Source organism: Hakea prostrata, chromosome 7 (genome assembly GCF_041222555.1).
Source record: "Hakea prostrata isolate BN-2017 chromosome 7, UWA_Hpros_2, whole genome shotgun sequence".
NCBI lineage: Eukaryota > Viridiplantae > Streptophyta > Magnoliopsida > Proteales > Proteaceae > Hakea > Hakea prostrata.
The window spans coordinates 2,693,080-2,718,237 of NC_142606.1; the positions used below are offsets into that span (position 1 = coordinate 2,693,080).

Below are 25,158 nucleotides of genomic sequence, written 5' to 3' on the forward strand. Positions count from 1 at the left end.
ATACGAGCACACGGTAAGCAACCATGCTGGAAGGTACCGTGGCCTACTACTGTGATCAACGGCACAGCAGGCACACAAGCGGATGACCACATAGAATAGTTACTACAGAAAGCAAGATGGAAGGACAGAAGGTACGCCAACCAAACTAGGAAAGACACTCGTTCTTCTGGGGCTTTTAAAGTATTGAGTATACGATCACCAACACATAACAAGTTTGGCGATGCCAGAGGCTACTCTAACATACAAAATTCAATGAGAAGTTCCGGATTGTCACTGGTGACAACTTCACCACCAACTGCCATGATTCTGATCCTGATTGTTCATATAGTACAAGCACATCGCATCAACATGGCAACGATACCAAATTTTCAAAAATGGAGAATCTGCTGATTCAACGGTGAATGATCAAAATAGAAGTAATCATTCTACGATGCTAGACACATTTAGGGTATGCAAACCCTAAGGGCAGGAACCAAAGAGATCTCATCCTGCTTCGCCCCCAAAATTTGTGCTCCCTTGGCGGCCAGAACTACCAAAAGACCGTGTGAAGAATTGGCATTTTGCTGAAAAACAAAAACAAAGTATTTGTGTGAAGAGAATGAAAATGGTTATATCCTGCTTCAAGCTTTCCCGTGTATAATTCGTTCACAAATTGTCAAAAACCTGTTCAGTTGGTCTTCTTTTCAACAGCCTTCACAGCAGCAGCGCTGGTAGCATCTGTGGCATCGGCTTCATCTTCACCACCAAAACCAAACTCATTCACACGCTTCTTGTCAACTGGATAAGCCCATCTCTGATACAGATATATTAGAAAGATGACATCTGGTGGGCACAGAAATGAAAAAAAGTCAATATGATTACATAGGGCAGAGGAAGAGGTCAGCAACTTCACATTAATCAGTTCAACAAAAGCACTTCATGCATTTTTAACACAACCACACTCTACGGTAGCAGCTAGACAGTGAAAAAAATCACTGTATATGAAATACACGTAAAAGTTTACGAACATCAACTGATTTTATGTCAAACATGACCACTAGAGGGGCGTTGTTTAACACAATAAAATGATGCAAGCTCAAGGATATTCATGAAGTAAACCTTGACTCTCCCAAACATCCCCTACCAACCCCCAAAAACATAAAAACGAGAAAATTATGTTGACAAGATGCGTTTCAGTCATGAAGCTCCTTGAAAATGTTGGCAGGATAACCAAACAAAAACAGAGGGAATAACAGTTGTATTTCCTGCAGCATGATGCAGTGCCTTCCCATCAGCCACCAGAAATGCAAGGCTTTTTTTCATTAGTCCTATGAAACAGGTACTGGTGAACTAGAATATTCCAGGGGCTCATTTCAGAGTCTGAACTTGCCCGAATTGTGAAAACAAGGCAGAAGTCACTGCTGCTTGTGCGTTGTTTTCTTCTGCGTTTTGATTGTCACTGTGTCGTGAGTCTTAAGGGTCCTGGTTTACCAAGACAATGCACATCCAAAACCAGCTAATCAAGAAAAACAATGACTTGTTTCCTTACTCATGAGCACTATAATTCTTTGAGTATGTATTTGAGGGACTAGATAAACATTGAAGGTAAGCATCATCAGGAAGTTGTATTGCTAGCTTACCATCCCGGAAAACAGACAGCCTATGGAGCATAGGCATTTTAATGACAAATGCAAAGAGATCATCAATGATGGTATTGAGGAACTTGTACGTCATCTGTCTCCATGGAAGATGAGCAACCGACTTCAACTTATAGTTTATGAACAACTGAGGGCACATCATGATGAAACCTGCAACATAAGTGAACATTTATGAGTCAGTTCTAACAGATCATATTAATCTTAGTGGCATGGTTAAAGTATCCTATGATACGATACGCTACAATACTAGCAGATACGTATCCATATTGGATACTACAGCGGACATGATACATACCGATATTTCTCATTTTTTTTAGTGGTTTGTATTTGATTGCATCAAAATGTATTGGCCAATACAATACCATACTCATTATGAGATGATGTGTCTCTTAAAATCAATTGACTGATACGATACTCGATACCGAAATGCAAATATAGCAGCATGATGGGCTTATTGGATCAGGCCAAAGGTATCCCATCACAACTCTCAACGCATTGTAATGCAAAAGCCAACCTCGAGCTTAAAACCCAAAAGTAGAAACATCCTATGTGCCAGACATAAAAAATAGAAGCTTGTATTTAGAGAACAAACTAAAAATGGTAGCAAACTGAAATTAAAAACTTGAGGAAATAGAAGCTTTTATTTAGAGAACAAACTAAAAATGGTAGCAAACTGAAATAAAAAAACTCGAGGAAATAGAAGCTTGAGTATGAAAATAGAAACTGAACTTTGGCAGCATTAGGTTAAAACTTAAAAGCTTTCTCCACTTGATGGCCCCAAAAGACCTTCAAAAAGCGTCCCCTCACGAGACAAATATGGGCTGCAATACTGATCATGTTAACAGTATCATGAGAAGTGTTTGGTCTTTTTTCTTCATATTTCAATCTACCTCACATTGTGCACTGGGCTGAGGTACAAAGTGAAATTTAAAAAATCCAACCCAGTTCCAATTTAATTCTCTTTATATTTTGTTAATCATCATCATTTCATCAAACCTTATCCCAACTAATTGGGGTTGGCTACATGGATTTTTGCATTCCAATCAGCTCCATTTGAGGTCATGCTAGATGCAATGCCTAAGCTATGCAAATCATTTCTCACCACTTCTCTTAAGGTTATCTTAGGTTTGCCCTAGCTATTATAATTCCTTCAATCCAGATTATATCACTTTTTTGTACAAGGGCATTTAATGGCCTCCATTGAATGTGGCCGTGCTATCTCAAACAATTTTCTCGTAACTTATCACTTATCGAAGCAACCTCCCAAACCAACTCTAATATGATCATTCCTTATCTTATCCTTCCTAGTTATCCACTCATCCATCTTAGCGCCCTCATTTCCACTAAACTGAGTTTATCTATATGACTCTTTTTAATAGTCAAATACTCTGCACCATCCATCATAGCTGGTCGAACGACAGTCCTACAGAGTTTTCTTTGAGCTTTAAAGGAGTAAGTCGATCACACAAGACCCCGGATGTACCTCTCCACTTCATCCACCCTATTTTAATTCTTTAGGAAACATTATCCTCTATATCACATTTTTTATCAATAATTGAACCAAGGTACCTAAAACAATATTTATGAGGTATCTCCTTATCATCAAGTTTCACCACCTGATCATGACCAAAGTCACAAACTAGATATTTTGTCTTCATTCTACTTAGTTTAATATTTTGTTAATGTATGACCTAAATTTATAACTTAAGCAACATATGGAGGGCAAACTTAGGGGGTTCAACAAGCAGATTTGATCCTGTCAATGCATTGTGAAAACACAATGGGAGGGTGCTAGCCTTCCCATTTTAGATCTGTTTCCAAATTCTGCCCAATTTCAACATGGCAAAACTGTAAAGCAGCAGTCCCTTACAGCGTTTCTTCCGACAATTCTCATACATATCAAGGGAGATGAGAAACCTCGACTTGGGATATGTGCCATCCATCAGCTGTGCAAGACCATCATTCATCCTCTTTGGTTTTTCTGGAAAAATCCAACCGAAGTGAACAGTGTTTGCCATTGTTTTTTAAGAGTTGCCTAGTAATTATAGTGTATCATGCACAGAGTACAAATTTTTGGGTGATGGATAAAGCATGAATGCCCTTACGGATACAAATGCAGGATCTATTCGTAGGTTTTATGTATTCCAAGCAAAGCATTAAGTAATAAATAAGCTACAAAAGGGTATCTGAGAGGCAGGCTACTGCAGCCTCCTCTGTTTCCCTCCCTTCCTCACATGCCATCTTACTTCATCTAGCGTAATAGAAATCACATACAGCACCCAGGCACACAAACATGAACAAATTTTTTCTTATTCTAATCCTCTCTTCTTCTTCTTCTTCTTCTTTTTTTTTCCTTCCATGTGGGTGCACCGGGGGGGGGGGGTGCAGGGGGAAGAGAGCATGAACTCTTATTTGTTTAAGACTCAAGAATCTAGCAAATCTCTGCATCCAAACTGGAGCAGAAATTTAACAAACAGAGTTGGAACCACCTTGAAATGTCTAAGCATATTGGATATTTTCCCTCAAATACATTTTTAATAACAAAAAGTCATTTCTTCTAGGATAATTTAAAAGGCTAAAAGTCTCCTAGAGCTAGTTGACAACAAAGGAAGTGGAAGGTCTTACCAAACATGTATACACAGGTTGTGAGTGATGAAAGGACCCATGAATACCAGCTCTTGTGATGCTCATAAATGAGAGAATAAACAGAAGAACCTCCAACAAGTAAGAAGAGCAGATAGGAAAGATATTTCATTGCCATATAATCATACTCCTTTGTCTTGTTCTGTGCATATGAATCACGGTCTCGGAACCTCAACATAGGAATCGTTCCACTTCTATCAATCTGGAGATGCAAATATTAAATTAGAAAAGTCATAATTGACTAAAGAACTTAGAAAGAAGAGTACCTCTACACAGCTGAACAAAAAAAAGGGGGATCAAATAAAGCTGAGAGAAATGTAAGTTACTAATTAAACCCCCGAATACCTATGTCCAGAAAATGTATTTTTACCAAATGGATCTTGAAGGAGAAAAAGGGGAAGCATGCCCTTTGATGTTAGATACTTGTAGCATTTATCTCACTCAAAAGTCAATGAGCTCAAAGGCATCAGTAGCACAGAAAGAATTTATATGTAACACGTATAACATAACATTGATTTTATACAAGCAGACCATGTAATAAGTAATTTAAGTATAACTAAATAGAAGACATCACATGGTTTGAAACTTATAACAATCCTACCAGCATTCAAAAAGCCATGATGCAATTTCCAAGAAGAAGACAGGGTATGCTGGTTTGCAAGGGTTTTGGCTATTCAACAAGGATCTCTGGTGTTCCTAAAGTATTCTAAGAGCCAGGGTGCAGACTTCCAGTTAGTGGTGGGGCTGGTTTGGTAGTATTCCATCTTTTCTGTCACTCCCGTGCATCTTTTTTTGTTCTCCAGAAATAAAAATCTTTTATGTTGTTACCTATCAGGAAGGAAGAAGAAAGGGACCACTAAAATGGTGTGTCCATGACACTGGCACTCTGCTTGTGTGCCACACAGAAAGAATACATTTCTTGAACTGATTTCTCTTCAGAGAAAAGCAAACCAGATTATAGTGGCATTTCATGATATGAAGAAAACCAAATAGGAAAGTTCTAAGAGCATATTATACAAGTATAAACCAAAATTAGTAAATACAAGAACAGCATAAAAATGCAACAGCTTCATATGGATTTCAATCAGGACTTGAAACTCAAAAGCACTTCCACGAGCAGCAGTTGGATACAGATAAGTTCATGTAGAACACAATTGCCACAATTACTATTACACACTTCTGGAGCAAAAAGATGAGGGTATACACTGGAGAAGCACATGGTCTTGTCAACAGAATAAGGTCTCTAATCAACATTATTACTAGGTGCTTTATTCTTGCCTAGGTAGTAGGTAATACTTAGAGAGAGAGAGTTTTATCCAACATGATCTTTGATTTTAAAAAAGAATAATTAAAATAAAATAAAAGAGAGAAAAAAATTAAAAATATATATATTATTTAAACAACCCATTGCTTTGGACAGCAAAAACACTCAATCTCTTGGAATGCAAGTATTATTGCCAACAGTCGATTTGAGGACTATTCACTACCATACCATATTTTTTAATTTAATTAACATTAGAAAAATGAAAAAGAAGACAAGACAGCCTGCTCTGCTTATAATTTTTACGTTACACCGCTAAGCTTAGAGCCCTTCTCAGGCTTTCTACATCCCCAACTGCACAGGTTTAGCTAGGTCAAAGTCAAGGCAGGCCAAAGTTGTCTTGTATGTTTCCAGTTTAGGCTTGGGCAGTAACTCGGACACAGCGAACCCACTAGAATATTACTAGGCCAAGCAGCAAGCAGGTCCAAAAAGTGAAAGTTGTATTGAATTTGAGACAAGCCTGAGCGCCTGTTAGGACCCTAGGGATGAGGCCATGTGGAATGAGGGTTAGTTAGGGTTACCCTAGGGATGATGCCATGTGGAATGAGGGTTAGTTAGGGTTGTTTGAGATAATAAATAGAGGGAAAGAGGGAAGAGAGAGGAATGGAATATTTTGGAGAGTCTTGTGGGCAGCCGTAGGCTGAGGGAACACCGTGAGGTGTGGGGGGGTGACTGGCACCATAGAAACCAAAGTCTATTTTGTTATTTCTTCCATTCTTGTATGGATTTTGGGAAGTATTAGTAGGGTTTCATCAATTGGCATCAGAGCTTTCACGATCCCAGGGAGGTAATGGCACTGCTTTCATTTTCTGGCAAAGGAGAAAGTCAGAGATGGATTCTAGAAATTATGTTGTTGTGCTGGGAGAACCAAATCCAGGAAGAGCAGTGGCTAGGAGTGGCGATCCAACATTTGGAAGGAGAGGCACTCAACTGGATCTATGGCAAGGACTTGATGGAATTTACCTGGACGAACTTCAAGAAGGCATTGGTTAACGATTTCGGTAACGGGAAAGTTACAACGAGTCCTCCTATCGAATCTGTATTGGTTCTTGGAGAGGAAGAATCGCAAAACCACTTTGTAAAATCATTAGATAAAGCGGTGGAAGTTGCAGCCGGTTGGGATGTGTCTCGCCGAGCATGGAGAAGAGAGAAGAGAGAGAGAAGTTCAGGTAGCGATGCCTACCAGCCCAAAGTTGAGAAGGACAGAGATCATGCCAATGATTCGAAGAAGAAGAAGGATCGAAGGACTCCAACAAAACTCGCTGGAAAGCTGCAAACGGCAGATGAAGTCTCTATTCGCAGAAATTGGGGAAGACGATGGTGGAGTTGGAGGGTTCTTAGGGTTGGTTTGGTTCACCCCAGACTGGGTTTTGGGTTGGTTTCACCCCTTAAGAGCCCAGGTTCTTCTAAATTGGACCCAACTCAAGTACACTTATCCTCCCACATAGGGCCCAAACGAACCAAATATAAAGATTGGGCCGCTTGGTTCCCAAAGAAACCTCCTTGGGCCCAACCTATCTCTTTAACCCCAAGCCCATCACATTTTATTAACCCATATTTCTTAATCCATTTCATTTTCAAGACCCAAAGCCCAATCCAGCCCATCAAACCAATGTCCCACCCATTTATCATAAGCCATAGTTTGTATTTGGACCCCACCCATTTAACACATCTATCATGGGCCTGGCCTGTTTCGTTACCCCAATGTCCACTTCTTCCGATTTTTAATTTGGGCCCAATTAACTCAAACACACCAAGGCTCAACCCAAGGCTCAGTTCAAACCAACGATTCACCAAACCAGCGGTCCGACCGAGCCAAGAAGAGGAAAATCCATCGTCTTCAACCTCTGGACTGCAAAATGGAAAGGGAGGCGGCAACGATGGGGCTGCAGCGACTGAAGGGGAGATGCAATGCTCCATTACGGCGAAGAAAAAAAAAATTCCAGACCAAGCGCTTCGCTCCAAGTCTGATTTTGAGCAATGGGTGTGTTATTCAGCCTGGGAGGATGACGTTGAATTACTACAGTTATGCGGCACCATCATACGACTAAACTTCAACAATTCCATCACCTTGGGGACAAGGTGATTTTCGAGGGGTCGGTATTGTTAGGACCCTAGGGATGAGGCCATGTGGAATGAGGGTTAGTTAGGGTTACCCTAGGGATGATGCCATGTGGAATGAGGGTTAGTTAGATTTCTATCTAAAGTATTTCCATTTTTAAAATTGGCTAGGCTGCTGCTACGATGCTTGAGGTGTGGAAGTGAACCGATCCAGCCCTAATGCCGACAAGAATAGCTAGAGGCCTTTGGCCCGGTAAGCGCTATGGACTAACTTCCTCACAGGCAGAGTTTGCAAAGGTAGGAGAAGAACCCAACTCGGTATTGTTAAAAAAAGAGAGGAAGCAGAACCAAGTCAAGATGATACAGATCAAACCCTTCTTCTTGCACCAAAGATCTCAAGACGACCAAAGACATGGATTGGCGAATCAACCCAGCGTAGAAAAGCCCTAACAAGCAACTCCCTTAGACAATAAATAGGCCTCGCGCGCTTTTATATAGGGCTAAGGCTTTTCTTCCTTTGTGTAAGGCTTGGTTTCTCCTTATTAGTAAATGTGTAGACTGAAGTCTTTCCCCGCTCGGTCATTGGAGTTCTGACCTTCCTTACTGAATCCTGCAGACCAATTAGCAAAAGAGGCCAGGCCGCCTCAGGCGGACCCCGAGAAGGTTTTGGTCGAAGCACAATATCCATTCGTAGAAAGGAAGAAAAAAAAAAAGAAATTGACAGCGCACCGTCATGGAAGGAAGCCTTCAATCTAACTAAACTAAAGGGGTAAGCCCCCTTTGTGAGGAGGCACCCCTTCTCCCGAGGTTACGGGGCTGACGCCTGCCCAGTGCCGGAAGGTCAAGGAAGTTGGTGACCTGATGACAGGGGATTTGAGCAATGGGTGTGTTATTCAGCCTGGGAGGATGACGTTGAATTACTACAGTTATGCGGCACCATCATACGACTAAACTTCAACAATTCCATCACCTTGGGGACAAGGTGATTTTCGAGGGGTCGGTAGTGTTAGGACCCTAGGGATGAGGCCATGTGGAATGAGGGTTAGTTAGGGTTACCCTAGGGATGATGCCATGTGGAATGAGGGTTAGTTAGGGTTATTTGAGATACTAAATAGAGGGAAGAGAGAGGAATGGAATATTTTGGAGAGTCTTGTGGGCAGTTGTAGGCTGAGGGAACACCGTGAGGTGTGGGGGGGTGACTGGCACCATAGAAACCAGAGTCTATCTTGTTATTTCTTCCATTCTTGTATGGATTTTGGGAAGTATTAGTAGAGTTTCATCAACGCCCATGTCTAATTGATTAAATAACGAAAAGTCTGTTCTACCTGAGTGTTGGGTTAGTGTTCATTTAGGCAATGAACCCAAGGACTCGGAAGCACGCAGGACTCTAGGCACTTAGGTGGAATGATTTAGGTTGGATCCAACGCAATGCACAAGGCAACCCAGTAATGTCAGCCATTCCTTATAGAGAAGTTTCTTTATTCATCAATTCAGAGTACAGTGTAATCAACACTTCTCTAAGCATCCATGATGTAACCCCAGATTAGGGGCCAGTCTTCAGGATCCTCTCTAATAGAACCAGCAGTACTTTGGGTTTACTCTTACTGTTTAATTCAGTCAACTCTTGAAGGACAGCAGCTAAGTAGACTCCGATATACCCTGCAGCTTCGGTTTCTAAGTTGAATTAAGGTTTGAGAATTCTGTAATCTGGTTTTCTGATGAAGACGGCAGCTGTAATTGATCAAGTTTGACCTGCGGTTGATCTAGTTTGACTTCCAAACCTTGCAGATACAAGAAGGGAAGTCTAGGGTTAAATTGGGCAAGGTTTTGGGGTGCAGCCAAGCTAGAATTGGGTCTGAAAATTTAAGCAATTCAGTTTTAACAGAATTCTCAATGGCAGAATTGTTCCTCAACTTGGGTTTAAGAATTTAGGGTTTTGTAATTTCTAGGGTTTCTAGGGTAGGGTTAGGATAAGGCTTTGGGTAGAGTGAAGGTAGGGGTCTTAGGGTGCTGAGTCCAAAAGGGGGCTGGATTTGGGTGATTAGTTGAAGATTTGTAAAGGCTCTGAATGTTTTAGGGTTTCTAGGGTTTAGGGGAACAAAATGAATTGCAGGGTTTTACTAAACTAAGAAGGGAAAGGGGCTATGATGAGTTTGGAAGAATGAAAAACGGTAGAAGGTTGACCCTAGGCAAGGGGTATGGGGTGGAGAGGATAGGGGATTTAGGGTTTAATGTGGGCGACAGCTGCTGCTGCCATAGGGGAGAAGAGAGGAAGGGAGAGGCTTGCGCAAGGACTTGGAAGGGGCTAGGGACGGGTGGGGGCTGGGGAATTGAACTTACTTGATTAGGGGTGTAATCATGGAGGGTCACTCGAGGGTTGCTGAACTTGACTATCGCTAGTGCTGCCGCAAGCTTGAAGAAAAGAGGGAATTCTGGAAGAGTTGCAGAAATGTAAACACTAAGGCCGTGGGCTTCCTCCTAGGAGTTCACGACTTCCAAAGTCTTCCTTCAATTCTGTTTCCATTCAATTACAAATAATCTGATTTGTTATGCCGCATGGGGGCTCTATGATAGCCTTACATTGAAGGAAAAATTAAACTAGGACTCAACAAATAAAATACTAAATAGGACTCAACAAGAGAAACCTACTTGGACTCAACTAAGGAATCCTATTTGGATTAGAATTCCTTATTACAATTAAACTCAACTTCTAAACTAGGAAAAGGACTCTCAAGTAAGAGTTCCTAACAAACACAACTTGCAAATCAACTTTAAAAATGAATCCTATTTGAAATTGGATCCAAACTTGGACTCCTACTCAGACGAGGACTCTAACCACTTGTCCAATCGAAAAACAAAAAGTAGATGTTAGACCCTAAAATTACTCTGGAATTAACTGGACCCTTTTGGACTCGAAAGAGGGTGGATAAAATACCATTTTTGCCCCATATATGGTTCCACAAGCCTATAATGCATCCCTTGGGATCTGTTTTGGGACTCAAAATCTGAGGTGCACTATAGTTGCCAATCCACGTTACATTAATCTGAAAAATGTTTAATAATTTAACATTTTATCTTCCAAAACACCATCTAGTTGTGGTACATACCTCTATGTGCATAGCTTTGCCAATTTTCCAAAACTCAATGCAAACACCAATACCAGAACTTGCAAGAATCATCCATGAAGTATCATTATCCATAAGATAGAGGAACACAATCAACTGGCTTATAAAGCTAACAACAACCGACTTTGCTGAGAGTCCTTCCATAGATTTGTTTTTGTTCCAAAACTGGATGTCTGCAGATATAAGATGAAGTCGTTAACAACCATAACAAAAAGAATCACCATGTCCCAACAATTGTATTGAGAAAGATCAACTTCAGTTGTTATGCATCTTCTGCATACCATTCTTAAATGCCAAGAAGTCAAACACAGAATGTAGTAAAGACACCACCATCGTTATCACCAGGAGGTAAGGATTACCTTCCAAAAACACCCTCTGGATGAGACAAAACAAGGAAAAGTCCAGAATTAGAAGCTGAGGGGAAACCATGGCATTGCCTTTAAACTAACATTAGAAGCAAGAGGAAGCAGGATCAAAAACCAAATAATAATAATACAATTAAAAGAGAAGAAAAAAATTGTCATTTATAAGCCATATATATAGAATAAAAACTGGGATACTGCATACTGGTCTCTTGTCTGTGCACACCAGAAAACTACTTTCCAGAAGAGAATCTAAAATTCCTTTTCCTAATAGAATATTAACAAAAATAATCCACCTAAAAATTTGCATAATAATTGCACGCTGATATTGTAGTTCACAACAATTTAGAGTAAAGTTGAAAATCTATATTTTCTGTAAACAACAACTCTGATCATCTTTCTTTGCAGTATCAAATGGTTTGCTATTTAAAGGCAGAATCTACATGCTCTTATACATGTCAATCTTTTCAAATTTAATGACCAATTTTAAACGAAAGCATTTTCTAACCAAAGAAGTCATACTATAAGAGAGAAAATAACAACTTACAAGAAAATGTAATCTTTCTTCCAGTTGTAGGAAAAGCAAAAATCTCCAACAAATAAGTGATGCAGAAGGCCCACCTCAACAGCCTTAAAGCCGGCAGGAAACTAAAGCCAATCAAAACATCTTCATGCCCTTTCATTGCAGATGTAATAGGTAATACCAGAGCAGAATATAAACAAATGATACCTCAAGAACAGCAGCAAGAAACTTGACTGCAGACTAGAGTATTTTAAGACCACTCCACAGACAACCCCAAGAGCAGCCAAGATTTAGCATTGAAATCCCAAATCCAGGTACATGTACATGTCTAGATAATTTATTTTACAAACCCTAAATGAACCCTAGAAAATATCTGACCGTACCTAGTGAAGAGACGATCGGAAAGGCAATTCTGAAACTAGGCCTAAATCTGACCAGAGACTTACCAATGCAGAAGAGGACACTGCAGAATGGGAGAGTTTTCGGTTCTAATCAGACTTCTGCAGTATAAAATTTATGCACTCACATTTAACTCTTCAATTCAGGTAAGGAACCCTTCTAGGCAAGAAACCAGAGTCACCAAATTTAGAAATTTGTGCTAATTATAATTTATAAGTACTTCTAATTTGCCATCAAACAGTAAAATTGAGGTCTACCATAATTGTATATGATCAACAACAAAGAAGAAAAAAAAAACAGCAGAAACAAATTATTGGAGATAGAGTTTATTAAATAACTGAAAATGTCTCAAAATAAAAATGCTGTTCCACTAAATGAAACCCAAAACAGGTGATAGAGATGGACAGGCAAGAATGTAGGTACAAATCTCAAACTCGTCTTGGTTCGGGACTAATACTGTCACTCCCATTTAAGCTCCATCAGAAAGTTCCGGTACAATAACAAGGCTGCACTCAAAAGGAGATAAGAACTAATCTATGCTTCATAATCAGGAATCAACAATCCACACCAGCTAATCAGGAACTAGAAACAACTTCTAAACATATGTATATGTAATCTTCACCTTTAATTAAAAAACAAAAAGTTAGCAAGCTAAATATAAACAAAGCACCATGATTTTCAAAGCGCCCACCTAGAGGCGCCTAGGCAGTTTTTCAACCGCCTTATTTGCCACTGCTTAATTGACGTGCATTATTTTGACTTTTTTTCGCCTAGTCGCAACCGTTTTGTCGCCTTGTACACCTTGTTGCCGCCTAGGCGCTAAAGCAACCACTTTTTTGACATTTTGTACATAACATTTTTTTTTTTAAATCAAAATTTATTCTACAAAGCTATATATAAATTTAATATAGTCATTTCAGAATTGAGAATCAATAAATGGATAAAGATTTGAAAATTGGAATTTTAATCTAATTTATTGTGTTTGGTAAAAAAAAGTAATACAAAGCTGTATATAAATTTAATATTTCAGAATTGAGAATCCATAAATGGATAATGATTTGAAAATTGGAATTTTGATCTGATTTATTGTGTTTGGTAAAAAAAAGTAATAAAAAAGGGACATCAATTCCAATTCCGATTAGAAAATTATTCGTTTATTTAAAAAAGTCAAGTTAAAAACAATTTGGTCAAATAATTTCACAAAACTATATAAGAATATCATTGTTTTTTATTTCGGATTTGGGAATGATTAGATGGTGGATTGTTTGGAATAATCAATAATGTGATCCATTAATTTACTGCGATAAAAAAAAAATAGACAAATTAAATTCTGATTTGTGTTTGACAATCATCCATTACTTAAAAAGATGTCGGGTAAAAAAAAAAAGATATTTAAGTTGAACAACAAGACAACAATTGCATGTATTGTAGATCACATCATGTACATTTTTCCCCATACCAAAAATAAAAACTCCCCTTAATGTATAAGATGAGTTTAAATTTTATAATATAAAGGATTTTCAATCATTCAACTATAAAAGCGCATCATAGCATATTGATATGCTATTCACTATAAAATACATAATTCTACAATTGATATAAAAAGGGACAGTTTTATCACCACCCTTTGAATTACCGCCTAAAATTATTGCCACCCTTGAGTTATCCAATTTATCAATCAAATCCCACCTTATGGATTCTATATTAACTCAGGGGGTGAACTGAAAATTCCCTACAAAAAAAAAAAAAAAAAAGAAGGCATTATAATAAGACATTGCTCCATCTTATGGATCACTAATTCACTATATTGTTCAACATGCACATTTTTCCCTATGCCAAAAGTAAAAACTCCCCTTAATGTATAAGATGACTTTAAATTTTATAATATAAATTATCTTCAATCATTCATCTGTAAAAGCACATCTAGCATATTGGCATTAACTATACAATACATAATTCTACTATTCATATAAAAAGGGACATTTTTATCACCACCCTCTGAAGTACCCCCCCCCCCAAAAAAAAAAAAAAATAATGCCACCCCTTGAGTTATCCAAACTGAAAATTCCCTACATAAAGAAAGAAGGTATTATAATATGACTTTGCTCCATCTTAAAAAGGAGACTAATAATTTATAATAAAAAAAAAAAAGACATACAGCCAACATTATAAAAGTGCATCATAGCATATTGGCATTCACTATACATAATTCCATAATTCATATAATAAGGGACATTTTCAGCACCAACCCCCGAGTTACCCCTCTAAGATTAATGCCACCATATGACCTATCCAACTTATCTATCAGACCCAATTTATGTATATAACTCAAGGGGGTGGATTGGAAATTCCTATATAAAAAAAAGAAAGCATTATTATAATTTATAATGAGAATAGAATAATAAAATTATACAACCGTTGGAAGTTTTATATAAATTATAACTCATCAGTTCAAAAGACAAGCATGTAATGAGATAAAAATTCGATCAAGCATTGCAATGCATTTACTTGCGCTTTGTTGCTTATCTTTTGGTTGTGAGTGCAATTGGAGTACATTTGACTTTGTGATATTCTATAAAATTATACAACAGTTGGAAGTTTTATATAAGTTATAACTCATCAGTTCAAAAGACAAGCATGTAATGAGATAAAAATTCAATCAAGCATTGCAATGCGTTTACTTGCGCTTTTGCTTATCTTCTGGTTGCGAGTGCAATTGGAGTACATTTGACTATGATCCGTTTTTTTCAAACATTTGACCAAGAACAGAGGGAACAAGGTAAAAATTATGATCCGCTGGTGCTTGAGGAGTTAGATTGGACTAGTGACTGGTCAGTTTGATGATGAATTAGTTCATCCTGAGGATGACCTCACTTGGAGAACGGTATCAATGGCAACTAGAGCAAGTTCTTCATTTCAAAGGAATAACAGACTAAGGAGACAAGAAGGGTCAACTAGTGGAGTGGCTGCAGCTGCACAACCCACACCTATCCTTACTACCTATCAACTTCGTAATACTAATAGGAATATGGTTAGGGGTGAGGAGTCTTCAAATGATGATCTTCATGTTGAGGATGACTATGGCATGCAACCAAAGAATCCTACAAGATAGCAAGAGGCGGAAGAAGAAGATGATGATTTGGCTTTGCAAGATTAGAATTGAAGTTTCTTATTGAAGTTATGATTTGTGAACTGAACAATTACTATTGGTTTTGGAACTTGGAAGTTAGCATGGACTTGCTTTTTTGACTTTTCTTTCTCTAAGTATTTGGTTGTTTAAGACTTTTAAGTTTTAAGTCTAAGGATTACTAGCTACTAACTTCGAATTTTAGTTTAGTTTATTTTGGTCACTTATTACTTTTGGATTAATACACTTCATCTATGTCATATATAAGTTTAGTGTTGGTAGTGCAACAAGTCGAGTGCAGCGATTCTAGACCTGGTCCTCCTCCACTGGGTTCCAGACCTAGATAAGCGACTGCATCTTTTCCGGTCTACAACACAAGGTTTGATTATGTGGCTGCGACTCTAACTCCCAATCTTAATTGTCTTCATCCTTCTGCTAGGTTCCATCAATTTAGTGCTTTTCCGGTGATTTCCGAACTCTGAAACCGACACATTTTCATCTGATTACTGAGAAAACGTCGATCTGAGATAGAAGTAGATAAGTAGAAGCGAGGACGCTTTCATCATCTTCATCTTCTCGGTCGCACTGGTGAAGCAGCAGCAACACAGCGTCAGATCTCAGCAACCGAACTCTGCATCCAATCTCTCTACAGCCTCTCTCTGCATCTCTCCTCCTCCTCTCTGTTGTGGTTGCGTTGAGTGACTTTGGAGGCAGAGAGTCGTGTCTCTCCACCCCCTTCCCTTCTCGCTTTCTGATTCTCCTTCCTCTCTCTCTGTTTCTCCTCCTCTCAATCTCATCTCCTACCTGATTCTATGTTGTTTCTCATCTCCTCTCTTTCCCTCTGCTTCTCCTCCTCTCATTCTCATCTCCTCCTTGTTTCCCTACTCTTGCTTCCATCTTCTTCCTGCTACCTCTCCTCTCTACCATCTCCTCTCTGTCCGGAAAAAAAAAAATTTAAAATTTTGAGATTGGCCATTTCAAGGTTCCGTATATGGTCGTTGAAGGATTTTTGTTTTCAGTGGTCTCCTCTAGTTTCGGGGGAAAGCCTTGAGGGCCACTGTTGCCGATCTCCCAAGTTCTATTTGGTTCCCAATTATGGTCTCATCTCCTTCCTCTTCTCTCCTTCTCTCTCCCTCTCCCCTTTCTGTTTGGTTCCGAATCGAGTTCATCCTCAAATCCCGATGTTTCTTCTACCTATGTTTCTCCTTCTCTGGCCCTCTCACCTTCCTGTATCATGGTTTCATTCTGTTCGTCGAGGGTACCAGCCTTTGATGGTCTCTCTAGCTTTGGGGGAAGCCATGAGGGCCATCATTGTTGAACTCTCCGAACTTTTCCAACCCGAATATATTCTCTTCTTATCGTCTCTCTTGTGTTGATTCCAGCCCTTTTCTCCCTTTGCTTCTCCTTCTCTTCCCTTCCCTGTTTCGGGATTCGCTCCAATTTGTCGAGGGTTTAGCCATTGATGGATTCTCTGGCTTTGGGGGAAAGCCATGAGGGCTATCGATTTTGATCTCTCCAATTCTTTTGGAGTCTATTATGTTCTTCGTTCTTTATCTCTTTCTTGTGTTGCTACCTTCCCTTGCAAATGTGATGCTGCTGCGTTGGTCCATGTGCTATGTTTCTAGTTCGGCTTCTCTTATCTTCGATCGAGAGGGAGTCAACACTTGGATTAGTGGGGACCCTTCAGTCCACTTCCTTGGACCTCTTGTGTTGTGTAACCAGTTTGCTATTATTGTTGCCCTTAAATAGTTGTTTGGCTCGATGTCAACTTAGTTTTCTTCTTAGTTTGGCTTTGGGCCACTTTGCTTGCATATCTAGTGTGCTATAATTGTTGCTCTAAGGTATTTGCTAGGCGCATTGCCTCTTAGGTTGCTTGTTAGTTGAGGCCTCTTTTTCTTGCTTATCTGGGCTCTGTCCCTTGTGCTCTTGTAATTTTTATTCTCTTTGGTAATGAATTATTTAATCATCCAAAAAAAAAGAAGTTTAGTGTTGAGTATTGACTGACAGGATCAAATGAGGTGTGAGGTCATTTGTTGAATGCCCGTAGGGTCTATGCACAAGGCACTTATTTGGCATCACACTATCATAGAGGTAAGTAAAAATGTAAAATTACTATTTCCATTTTCATACTTATAATTTGATATGATACATATTCATTGTTATGATGCTTAATGAGATGAACTTATGGTTGTGTTTCTTATATGGATAATTTTTCATAATTATGATTCTTGAATGCTTTTTTTAGGGGGTATGAATGTGATTATTGAATGTTTACTTAGCTTATAAAAGTAGTTGTATTGAAAAGTAGTTTAAAAGTAGTAGGATTGAAAAATTTTGACCCAACTGCTTTGGTCACCTTATTGCCGCCTAGGTGCCCCTTTGTCGCCTAATTGCCTAGGTGGAGCCCCAACCACTTTGGTCGCCTGGCCGCCTTGACAACCATGCAAAGCACACATAGAATTTTGTTCAAATGTATGATGGACCAATCAAAAGAAAACAATGAGTAGATGAAATGTCAAACAATAAGAGGAGAGAGATGGAAGCAAGAAAGAACTTCCAGATGTTCCTACTACGAATGGCATAAGAAGAAATCATTGATTTGTTATTGCTGCCTACCAGCAGATAAGGTTCAACAGATACTATTCAGAAGTGAAACAGCAGTACCTTAAGTTCATCTGCCTCACCTTCCATCATGCTTCCATAACTACGGTGAAGCTGGAAAGACTGCTCAATCTGTAAAAATAGTTGCCACTTTGTTGAGCTAATGGGACCAACCTCCAAATTCAGTGGTAGTTCTGTCACAGTGCTATTGATTGTAATCAATTTATCTCTAAGCAGCCAAAATTCATTGAAGAAGACCATTGGATAGTAGTTTCCAGTACTAGGTTCAACATTCAAGTCTGCAGTCTGGGTCAAGAAACTCAACAACACTCTCATCACAACATTTCATCAGACCAAGATTAATTTGAAGATGCAGGTTCAACCAAGACAGTACTAGGTTCAAAATTAAGCACTTCTAAGCACATTAATAATCAAATATCCAAGCAAATATTTTCCATCATCTCTTAAAAGCAATTGCCAAGATTAGTGGCTAAATAATTCCTATCCTGCATAGAGGGCCAATTTGCGGATATTACTTTTAGAGTTTTTTTCATGATGCCCACTTAAGTTGGGCCTAAACTCTTGTCTTCCCACTAAAGTGGCAAAAATTACATGCTGCCCACACTGGCCATTTTGAGAAATTATAAGTTACCCATTGTTACATTTTGACCATTTGACTGTTAAGTTTTCAAATTTTGAAATGTGTTAAGACACAAATACCCTCATTATTGCCCCTAATAGTCAGTTCCCTCCCAACGTCTCTCTCGTCTCTCGTGAGTCACTATACACAGCAGCTCCACCTCAACACCTCAGAAGTCGTCTTCCTCCTCCGACTCTAGCTACCGGAATCCGTCACCACCCACTTCGTTGGTCAAGTGAAGCTCTACAGGACTCAATTAGCCAGGAAAGGGGAAGAAGGTCTGATATACTTCCCTCTGGAGAAGAAGAGTGTCTTCAGTTGGATCAAAGGCGAAATTAGGTTGAGAATTTACTATTATGATGAGCTGGTTGAGAAACAAAAACCAGAAGAAGAACCTCCACAGGAGAAGGAGATAGTGGTGCAAGTAGTGGAAGCCAATAGGACTCCAGTGATGGTGGTGGTGCCTGAGGAAGAAAGATACTGCCGGAGATTCCATTGCCTACAAAAACGGCTCAAGAAGCAACAGAGTCACTGCCGATCGTTGTCGTTGAAGAATCGCCTCCATAGAGAACAATTCAAGTTGAGCATCGCCATCCCATGCCACCGGGTGAGTCTTTCCTGCCAGCAGGACCAATACAAGTGGAACCATTACAATTTCCAACGGAAGTAAGGAAGATGCAAACCAGTGGAGTAGGAAGTGTGGACCGAGTTACCACAAAAAGAGTTATGGTTATGAGGAGATCAAACAAGGATTACACACTGAGGGTGATCACCGGCAAGTTCACCAATGAAAACGACCAGTTTTCAACTTACGATCTGGTTGAGCCAATGCGGTACCTATTTATCAGAATTACGGAGGCTCGTGGCCTTTAAGCAAATGAAAATCCTTTCGTGGAGATTCGCACTAGTAGCCACAATGTCAAATCAAAACCGCGGACTCATAGGCCCGGCGAACCTTCTAGTAATCCTGAGTAGCACCAGGTCTTTGGTATTGGCTATAACAAACCTGATATAGCAAACTCCACCTTGGAGATCATTGTCTGGGACAGAGAATCTGCATCTTTTCTCGGCGGAGCAGGTGGTGACAGATTCCGGTACCCGAAGTTGGAGGAGGAAGACGACTTCCAAGGTGTTGAGGTGGAGCTGCTGTGTACAATGACTCATGAGAGAAGAGAGAGACGTTGGGAGGAAACTGACTATTAGGGGCAATAAAGTAAATTGATAGGGTGAGGGTATTTGTGTCTCAACACATTTTAAATTTTGAAAACTTAACAGTCAAATGGTCAAAATGTAATAGGTGGGTAACTTGTAATTTCTCAAAATGGCCAATGTGGGCGGCATGTAATTTTTTCCACTTAAGTGGGCAGACAAGAGTTCAGGCCCAACTTAAGTGGGCAGCATGAAAAAAAAAAACTCTTACTTTTATGTCTACGGGAATCATAGTCTTGTTTTATACGAATAAAGTGGGTGTTTTTGGGTCATTGTAACTCTTTCCTTTAAAACAAAAAGATACTGCTCTCAGTGATAGATCATTCCAACTTGCCGGTCAACTTCCTTTCCCTCCAACTTCTTCTTTCTCTCTTGTGTTTTCCTACTGATTGGTTGCTGTTTTGAAATTACTACATAGACAATTTAGCAATAGTTAAAAAGAATGCCAATAAAAATAATGATTTACGTGAGGAAGTGTACATCAAGCAACCTCCTCGTTATGTGCTCAAGAGGAGAATGCCAGAAGGTTTGCCGACGTTATGAAGCAGTTTACGGTTTGGCAGCCTTGTTTGACAAGTTCAATTCTATTAATACTAAGTGTGGAGTCACGCAATTCAACTCTGCTTACTCAGTCTCATTTGTCATGCAAATCTAGAGTTATTGTGTTAATTATATATGTTGATAAACTAATCATCAGAGCATGCAGCAATGAACATTGGGAGTTTGAACACTAATTATAAACAGCAATGCTTCATGTTTGCCAAGGCCAAGCATTGACGCTAAAACATGTGATGAAAATTATAAGGCACAAATTCCTTCCCATATAAGTAAAATGCATTGGCCAAAATATAAATTCAAGGATACAAGGAGCAATATTTGGCGGGATAGCATTACGAGGATATCTGCAAAACAATGCAGGGATTAGTAGGCTCATCAATATTTGAGCTCAGAAAATAGGATACTGCGAACAAAGTAAATTTGATGAAAGAAAAAGATACTTAAACCAACAATATTGACTACAAAATAACAAAGGAAGGCACCAACAAAAAAAAAAAAAATAACATAAAAATAACAATAGAAGTTAGAGATTACCTCTCTACCCCTGCAATGATGATTATTGGACTGGGGTGGGTACCAATGCTTCACTTAAGCTTAAGCTCTTTTTTCTTCTTTTTTTCCCAAGAAAATCCAGTTTTTTTAATTTGGCACGCAGAAGGGTATGCAAAAACCACAGAGACCATTTCATGTTTCATAGTGCCACAAACAGTCCCCCCCCTCTTTCCTCATAGAAGACATGGCTTTTGAAGCCTTCCAAGCTCAGGCATTGGAAATTTATACTTCCCCCATTTTTCAGTATTTTGAAGACCCTTAGTGCCTCTCCCACTTATTTTCATTATGATGCAAATGTTTTTAGTCTTCGAGGGCTCCTTCTGTGTAACTAGTGGTTTGAATCTCCGATTTTCCCCCAATTCACTCACTACCGTCAATTAGATAACCCCATTATATTCCCACTACCCTCAATTAGATAAAAATATTCAAATTATGCTGTTACTCCGTTGGAAGAAAACCAACAATTAGTTGGTGAAACCCTCAGACACACTGTCACTTTGAATGAGAGATCAATGACAAAACTCCCCTTCACAGCCATTACTCTATTCAAGAGACTAGTGAAAAAAGTTGCACTTACCATTGACATTCTGTCCAAGAGATCAGAGACAAAAGTCCCCCTTTACCAGTTACTTTGTCTGAGAGATCAACAAAAGAAGTCCCCATTATAGCTGTTATTTTGTCCAAGAGACTAGTGACGGATATCCCCTTTATAGCCATTGCTTTGCATGATAAGCAAGAAGCAAGACATTGTCCATGACATCCATCCCCACTTAAGTCAAGACAATTATACACTTTACGCTTTTGGCATTTCCCTTTTGTATTTGTTGATTTTGTGTCAGGTTAAAATTCTTTCTTTTTACTATTTTGCTAGCACAAGAAGATTTAACAATGTAGGCAACAATACCGTGTGAAGTCTTCAACCAAATTAATTGTAATATTTGGTTTCCAATATGAAACCCATTCTGTTGGACCTTCACCTTTTGAATCAGCCTGGCTTTCATCTACCACCTGAAATGTCAGCATATACTTCAGAGATCCAAATGTGATATGACAACAACAGAGGAATGTATAACATAGAAGTGAAAGCATGGAACAAGTGACATAATTTGGAAAACCAGGACAAATATCAAGAACATAACATTATTTCTTTTGCCAGGTTCAGCATGCCCCTCCCTATATAGAGAAAGACATCTACCCATAACTTCCATGAGAGAGTTTGCTATCCAGAAGAAACATGTTTCCGAGACTACTCATACAGTTAGACCATCAAACAAAGATTGACACAAATTGATGAGCAAAAAGAACAAACCTCAGATGCATTTTCACTCTCTTCAGAGCCTTCAGAATGCCCCAACAAGCTCTTCCTCTTATTTGCTTTTGACTTAGGTAGGCACACTACAACAGCTGAAATCAGAGCATAGGGGAAAATTACACACATACAAATAATTCTGAGACGTTGAGGTTTTGAATCTACCATTCGCTCATAGAAAAGGGGCCAACCAAACCAAAGAATAAGAATTGTAAGATCAAATAAGGAAGAATTTACTTTGATGTCTTACTAATAGAAAAGCTAACACAAGCAAAGTAGCAAACCAAAGAATGTAGAATTACTTACGATGTGTTCTCCAAAATGTTGTAAATTGCTGATATTCTGGATCTTTTGGGTCTAGAGGATAACCAGAACGTGCAAAGAAAACATGTGCATACAGGCTACCATTATGCTTCAGGGACTGGATCAAATAATAATGAAAAAGAATCAGAAGATGAAGATGATAAATGACTTGTATTAGCAAGGACTTAATTCTAGTTCAAACATCACAACATCCCCTTTGAATACCTCTGATGGAATATATTTAATGAAATGAGACCTTGTACCATCAAGTCCCCAGCTTGCATATTGAACGTTTCTCTCATGCCAAATAAGGGCACCCTCATCACTGAAGTCATTAAACTTTTCATGCTGTGAAAGATACAACCACATATCCTAGCCACAAAAGATTACATTCAACTAATGAACCAATTGACAAAATGGTGATAAGGGACAATCAGCAATAGAAACCCATAATGCAAGCAATGTAATAGAAGGCTATATTATTGGACACGCATTAATCAACCATATAATTTTATTTCTCAGGCTGAATTCTATACCAGAATAACTCAAACATGTAAATAAAAAATACACATTTACCAAAACAGGAAGTTTATGTTGTCTAAATACTCTTTTTCTTCACCAAAAACTATATTTCTACAAGCAAAGACAAAAAAATAAGATGAAATAAATATTTTAAAAGGGGGGGGGGAAGTGGGAACAAAAACAAAAAATAAACAAAACAAAAGCAATTAGCTAATATCATACATTGGAGACAAGAGAAAACGGGCTCACCGTCTCCCTTTCCTGATGCAGTTAAACTCACGTTGATGGAAGTTCATGGACTAACAAAATGATATTAAACTCTCCCTCTCCAAGGCAAAATCCGTCAACAGCTATGGTGTGTTGGGCATCACACCCCAGCAGATGCTCAAAGCCCTCAGTAACTTCCATCTCCTCCTGTTTTCTTTTCCCTGCTCAATAATATTTTATTCATTGTTTGTGGTTTCTTATTGTCTCTTTTGATGGTTCCATTTGTTTCTTTGTATATGGACCTCTTCCTTTCTCTATTTAAAACATAATGATTCATTGCACATCAAAAAAGATTACAAAGTATTTCAGTTGTATTAGCAAAGTGCTATTTCCCAAGGATTCTTTTCGGAATCATTTTTCATTCTGTTTTTAGCCTATTTTATAAAATCATCAATGAAAACCAGTGTTTATTAAAACATAAAGATTGTTTACTAAATAATAGGTTTCGTAACTGACAGACATTATAGACCTTGCAATAAGTCAATAACATAATAGAAACGGCTTTAGGACTTTCTTCTCGTTAGGTTTGAAGCATAAATATGTCTAACAACCGCATCGGTATTGTTTTCTAAATTCTTTGTGTTTCATACGATAAGCAGTTTCCCACAACGCCAATTTTACTTGTAATTCAGAATCCGAATGCTGGTCTAACGATAGTTTCCGAGAAAAAGGAAGCTCAGATCTATCATGTATGTCTAAACTACTGATACCAGTAGGTGAAAACAAACTTATAAGTCTAAATTTCATTGTTATATGCCTTACGGGGCCCAAATTCGTGTATGTGCGCTAGACTGTACCAGTCTGATATGTGATAAGTTAAAGATTAGACTCAGCTCGTTACATCAGCTCTTGAAATTTGGAAAAACAACGAAGTAAGAGGCAAACCAGGAGCTCGCCCTTGTTGAAGAGATTGGAGATCTGCTGGGAAGGATCAGTTGGTTGTTTTGGAAGGAAGAACTTAGTGATGAAATAAATGAAGAACGCAATCCTTATTATCCCCGTCACCGACTGCCCGAAACCTGCTGGTTGTTGCTGCTGCTGCTGCCTTCCTTGGCCTGTCTCACCCTGCTGTGTCGCTACTTCACCTGTTGTTGGAGGCGCCATGGCTTTGCTAGCCCCAAGACAGACAAAGCTAGCGACGAACCCTGGACAACACCACTCAACACTTCAAACTTACAAATACTGAACAAAAAACTAATCCATTCAATCCATGAAAGATCGATCGATTCAGCATCAAAGGACAACAAGCAAGGAAGATTATCTCTGTATCTAGTCTATCTTTCTCTCTGCTCTGAGTTATCTGAATCGATCGATTCGAAGAGGGTGAGTAGGGACTGACACTTGAGAGCAAGATGCTATTCTCGTATGTTTTTCAGTTCTTTCCCTCACCCTTTCTCCTTTCGGCTCACATTCCCAGTATGGCAGCGATATTTTAAAAATGGGATCTCTGAACCATCGGATTGGTATCATCCAGATTCCTTTCATTGGAAGTTGGAACGCCTGTTTATCAATTAAACTTTAATAATATATTGGTGTCTTGGTAACCACCTTTCTATTAGAATATCAAAAGTAACTATTAACTCGAAAACATTTGTCTACCAGGGGTGATGGTTTAGTCGTCTCTAATTCATTTTCAAGTGGTTTGGTAAACTTCATGTCTTCGGTTCAAATTCCTCTTGCATTAAACAGTTATGTATTATTTGGCCTGGGCATGAGTCATACTGGCTTTTGTGGACTATACATGGAGCTCCGCTAACGGGGCAGTGTTTTACGCTGGTAGTGCACAAGGCTAATGCTTGCATATGTCGCAAATCCCCTTCCCCTTTCTTCATCACCAAAAAAAAACTCCAGACCTATAAATACAATGCTACTATATTTTCTTATACCTTAACACCATAGTATACCCTGACGAGATCCGCAGCAAACGAAAGACACGCCATCTACAACTACTTCTCTTATTCCATTATTGCATCTACATAATTTTTATTCTCACACAAAT

The 25,158-nt window shown here is 38.9% G+C and overlaps 1 protein-coding gene across 1 annotated transcript; it reads right to left on the minus strand.

Moving 5' to 3' along the window:
• Positions 1-480: 480 nt before the first annotated feature.
• Positions 481-24,569, minus strand: LOC149008957 (uncharacterized). Its single transcript, XM_089162166.1, has 13 exons — positions 24,045-24,569; positions 22,596-22,742; positions 22,374-22,488; positions 22,068-22,162; positions 21,663-21,766; positions 20,513-20,550; positions 17,863-18,098; positions 11,069-11,162; positions 10,770-10,960; positions 4,263-4,482; positions 1,620-1,787; positions 664-822; positions 481-563 (listed from the first exon to the last, which is right to left on the minus strand). Exons 1-12 carry the CDS (start codon positions 24,261-24,263, stop codon positions 668-670), a joined length of 1,782 nt encoding a protein of 593 aa, XP_089018292.1. The 5' UTR covers positions 24,264-24,569; the 3' UTR covers positions 481-563; positions 664-667.
• Between the last annotated feature and the right edge of the window lie 589 nt (positions 24,570-25,158).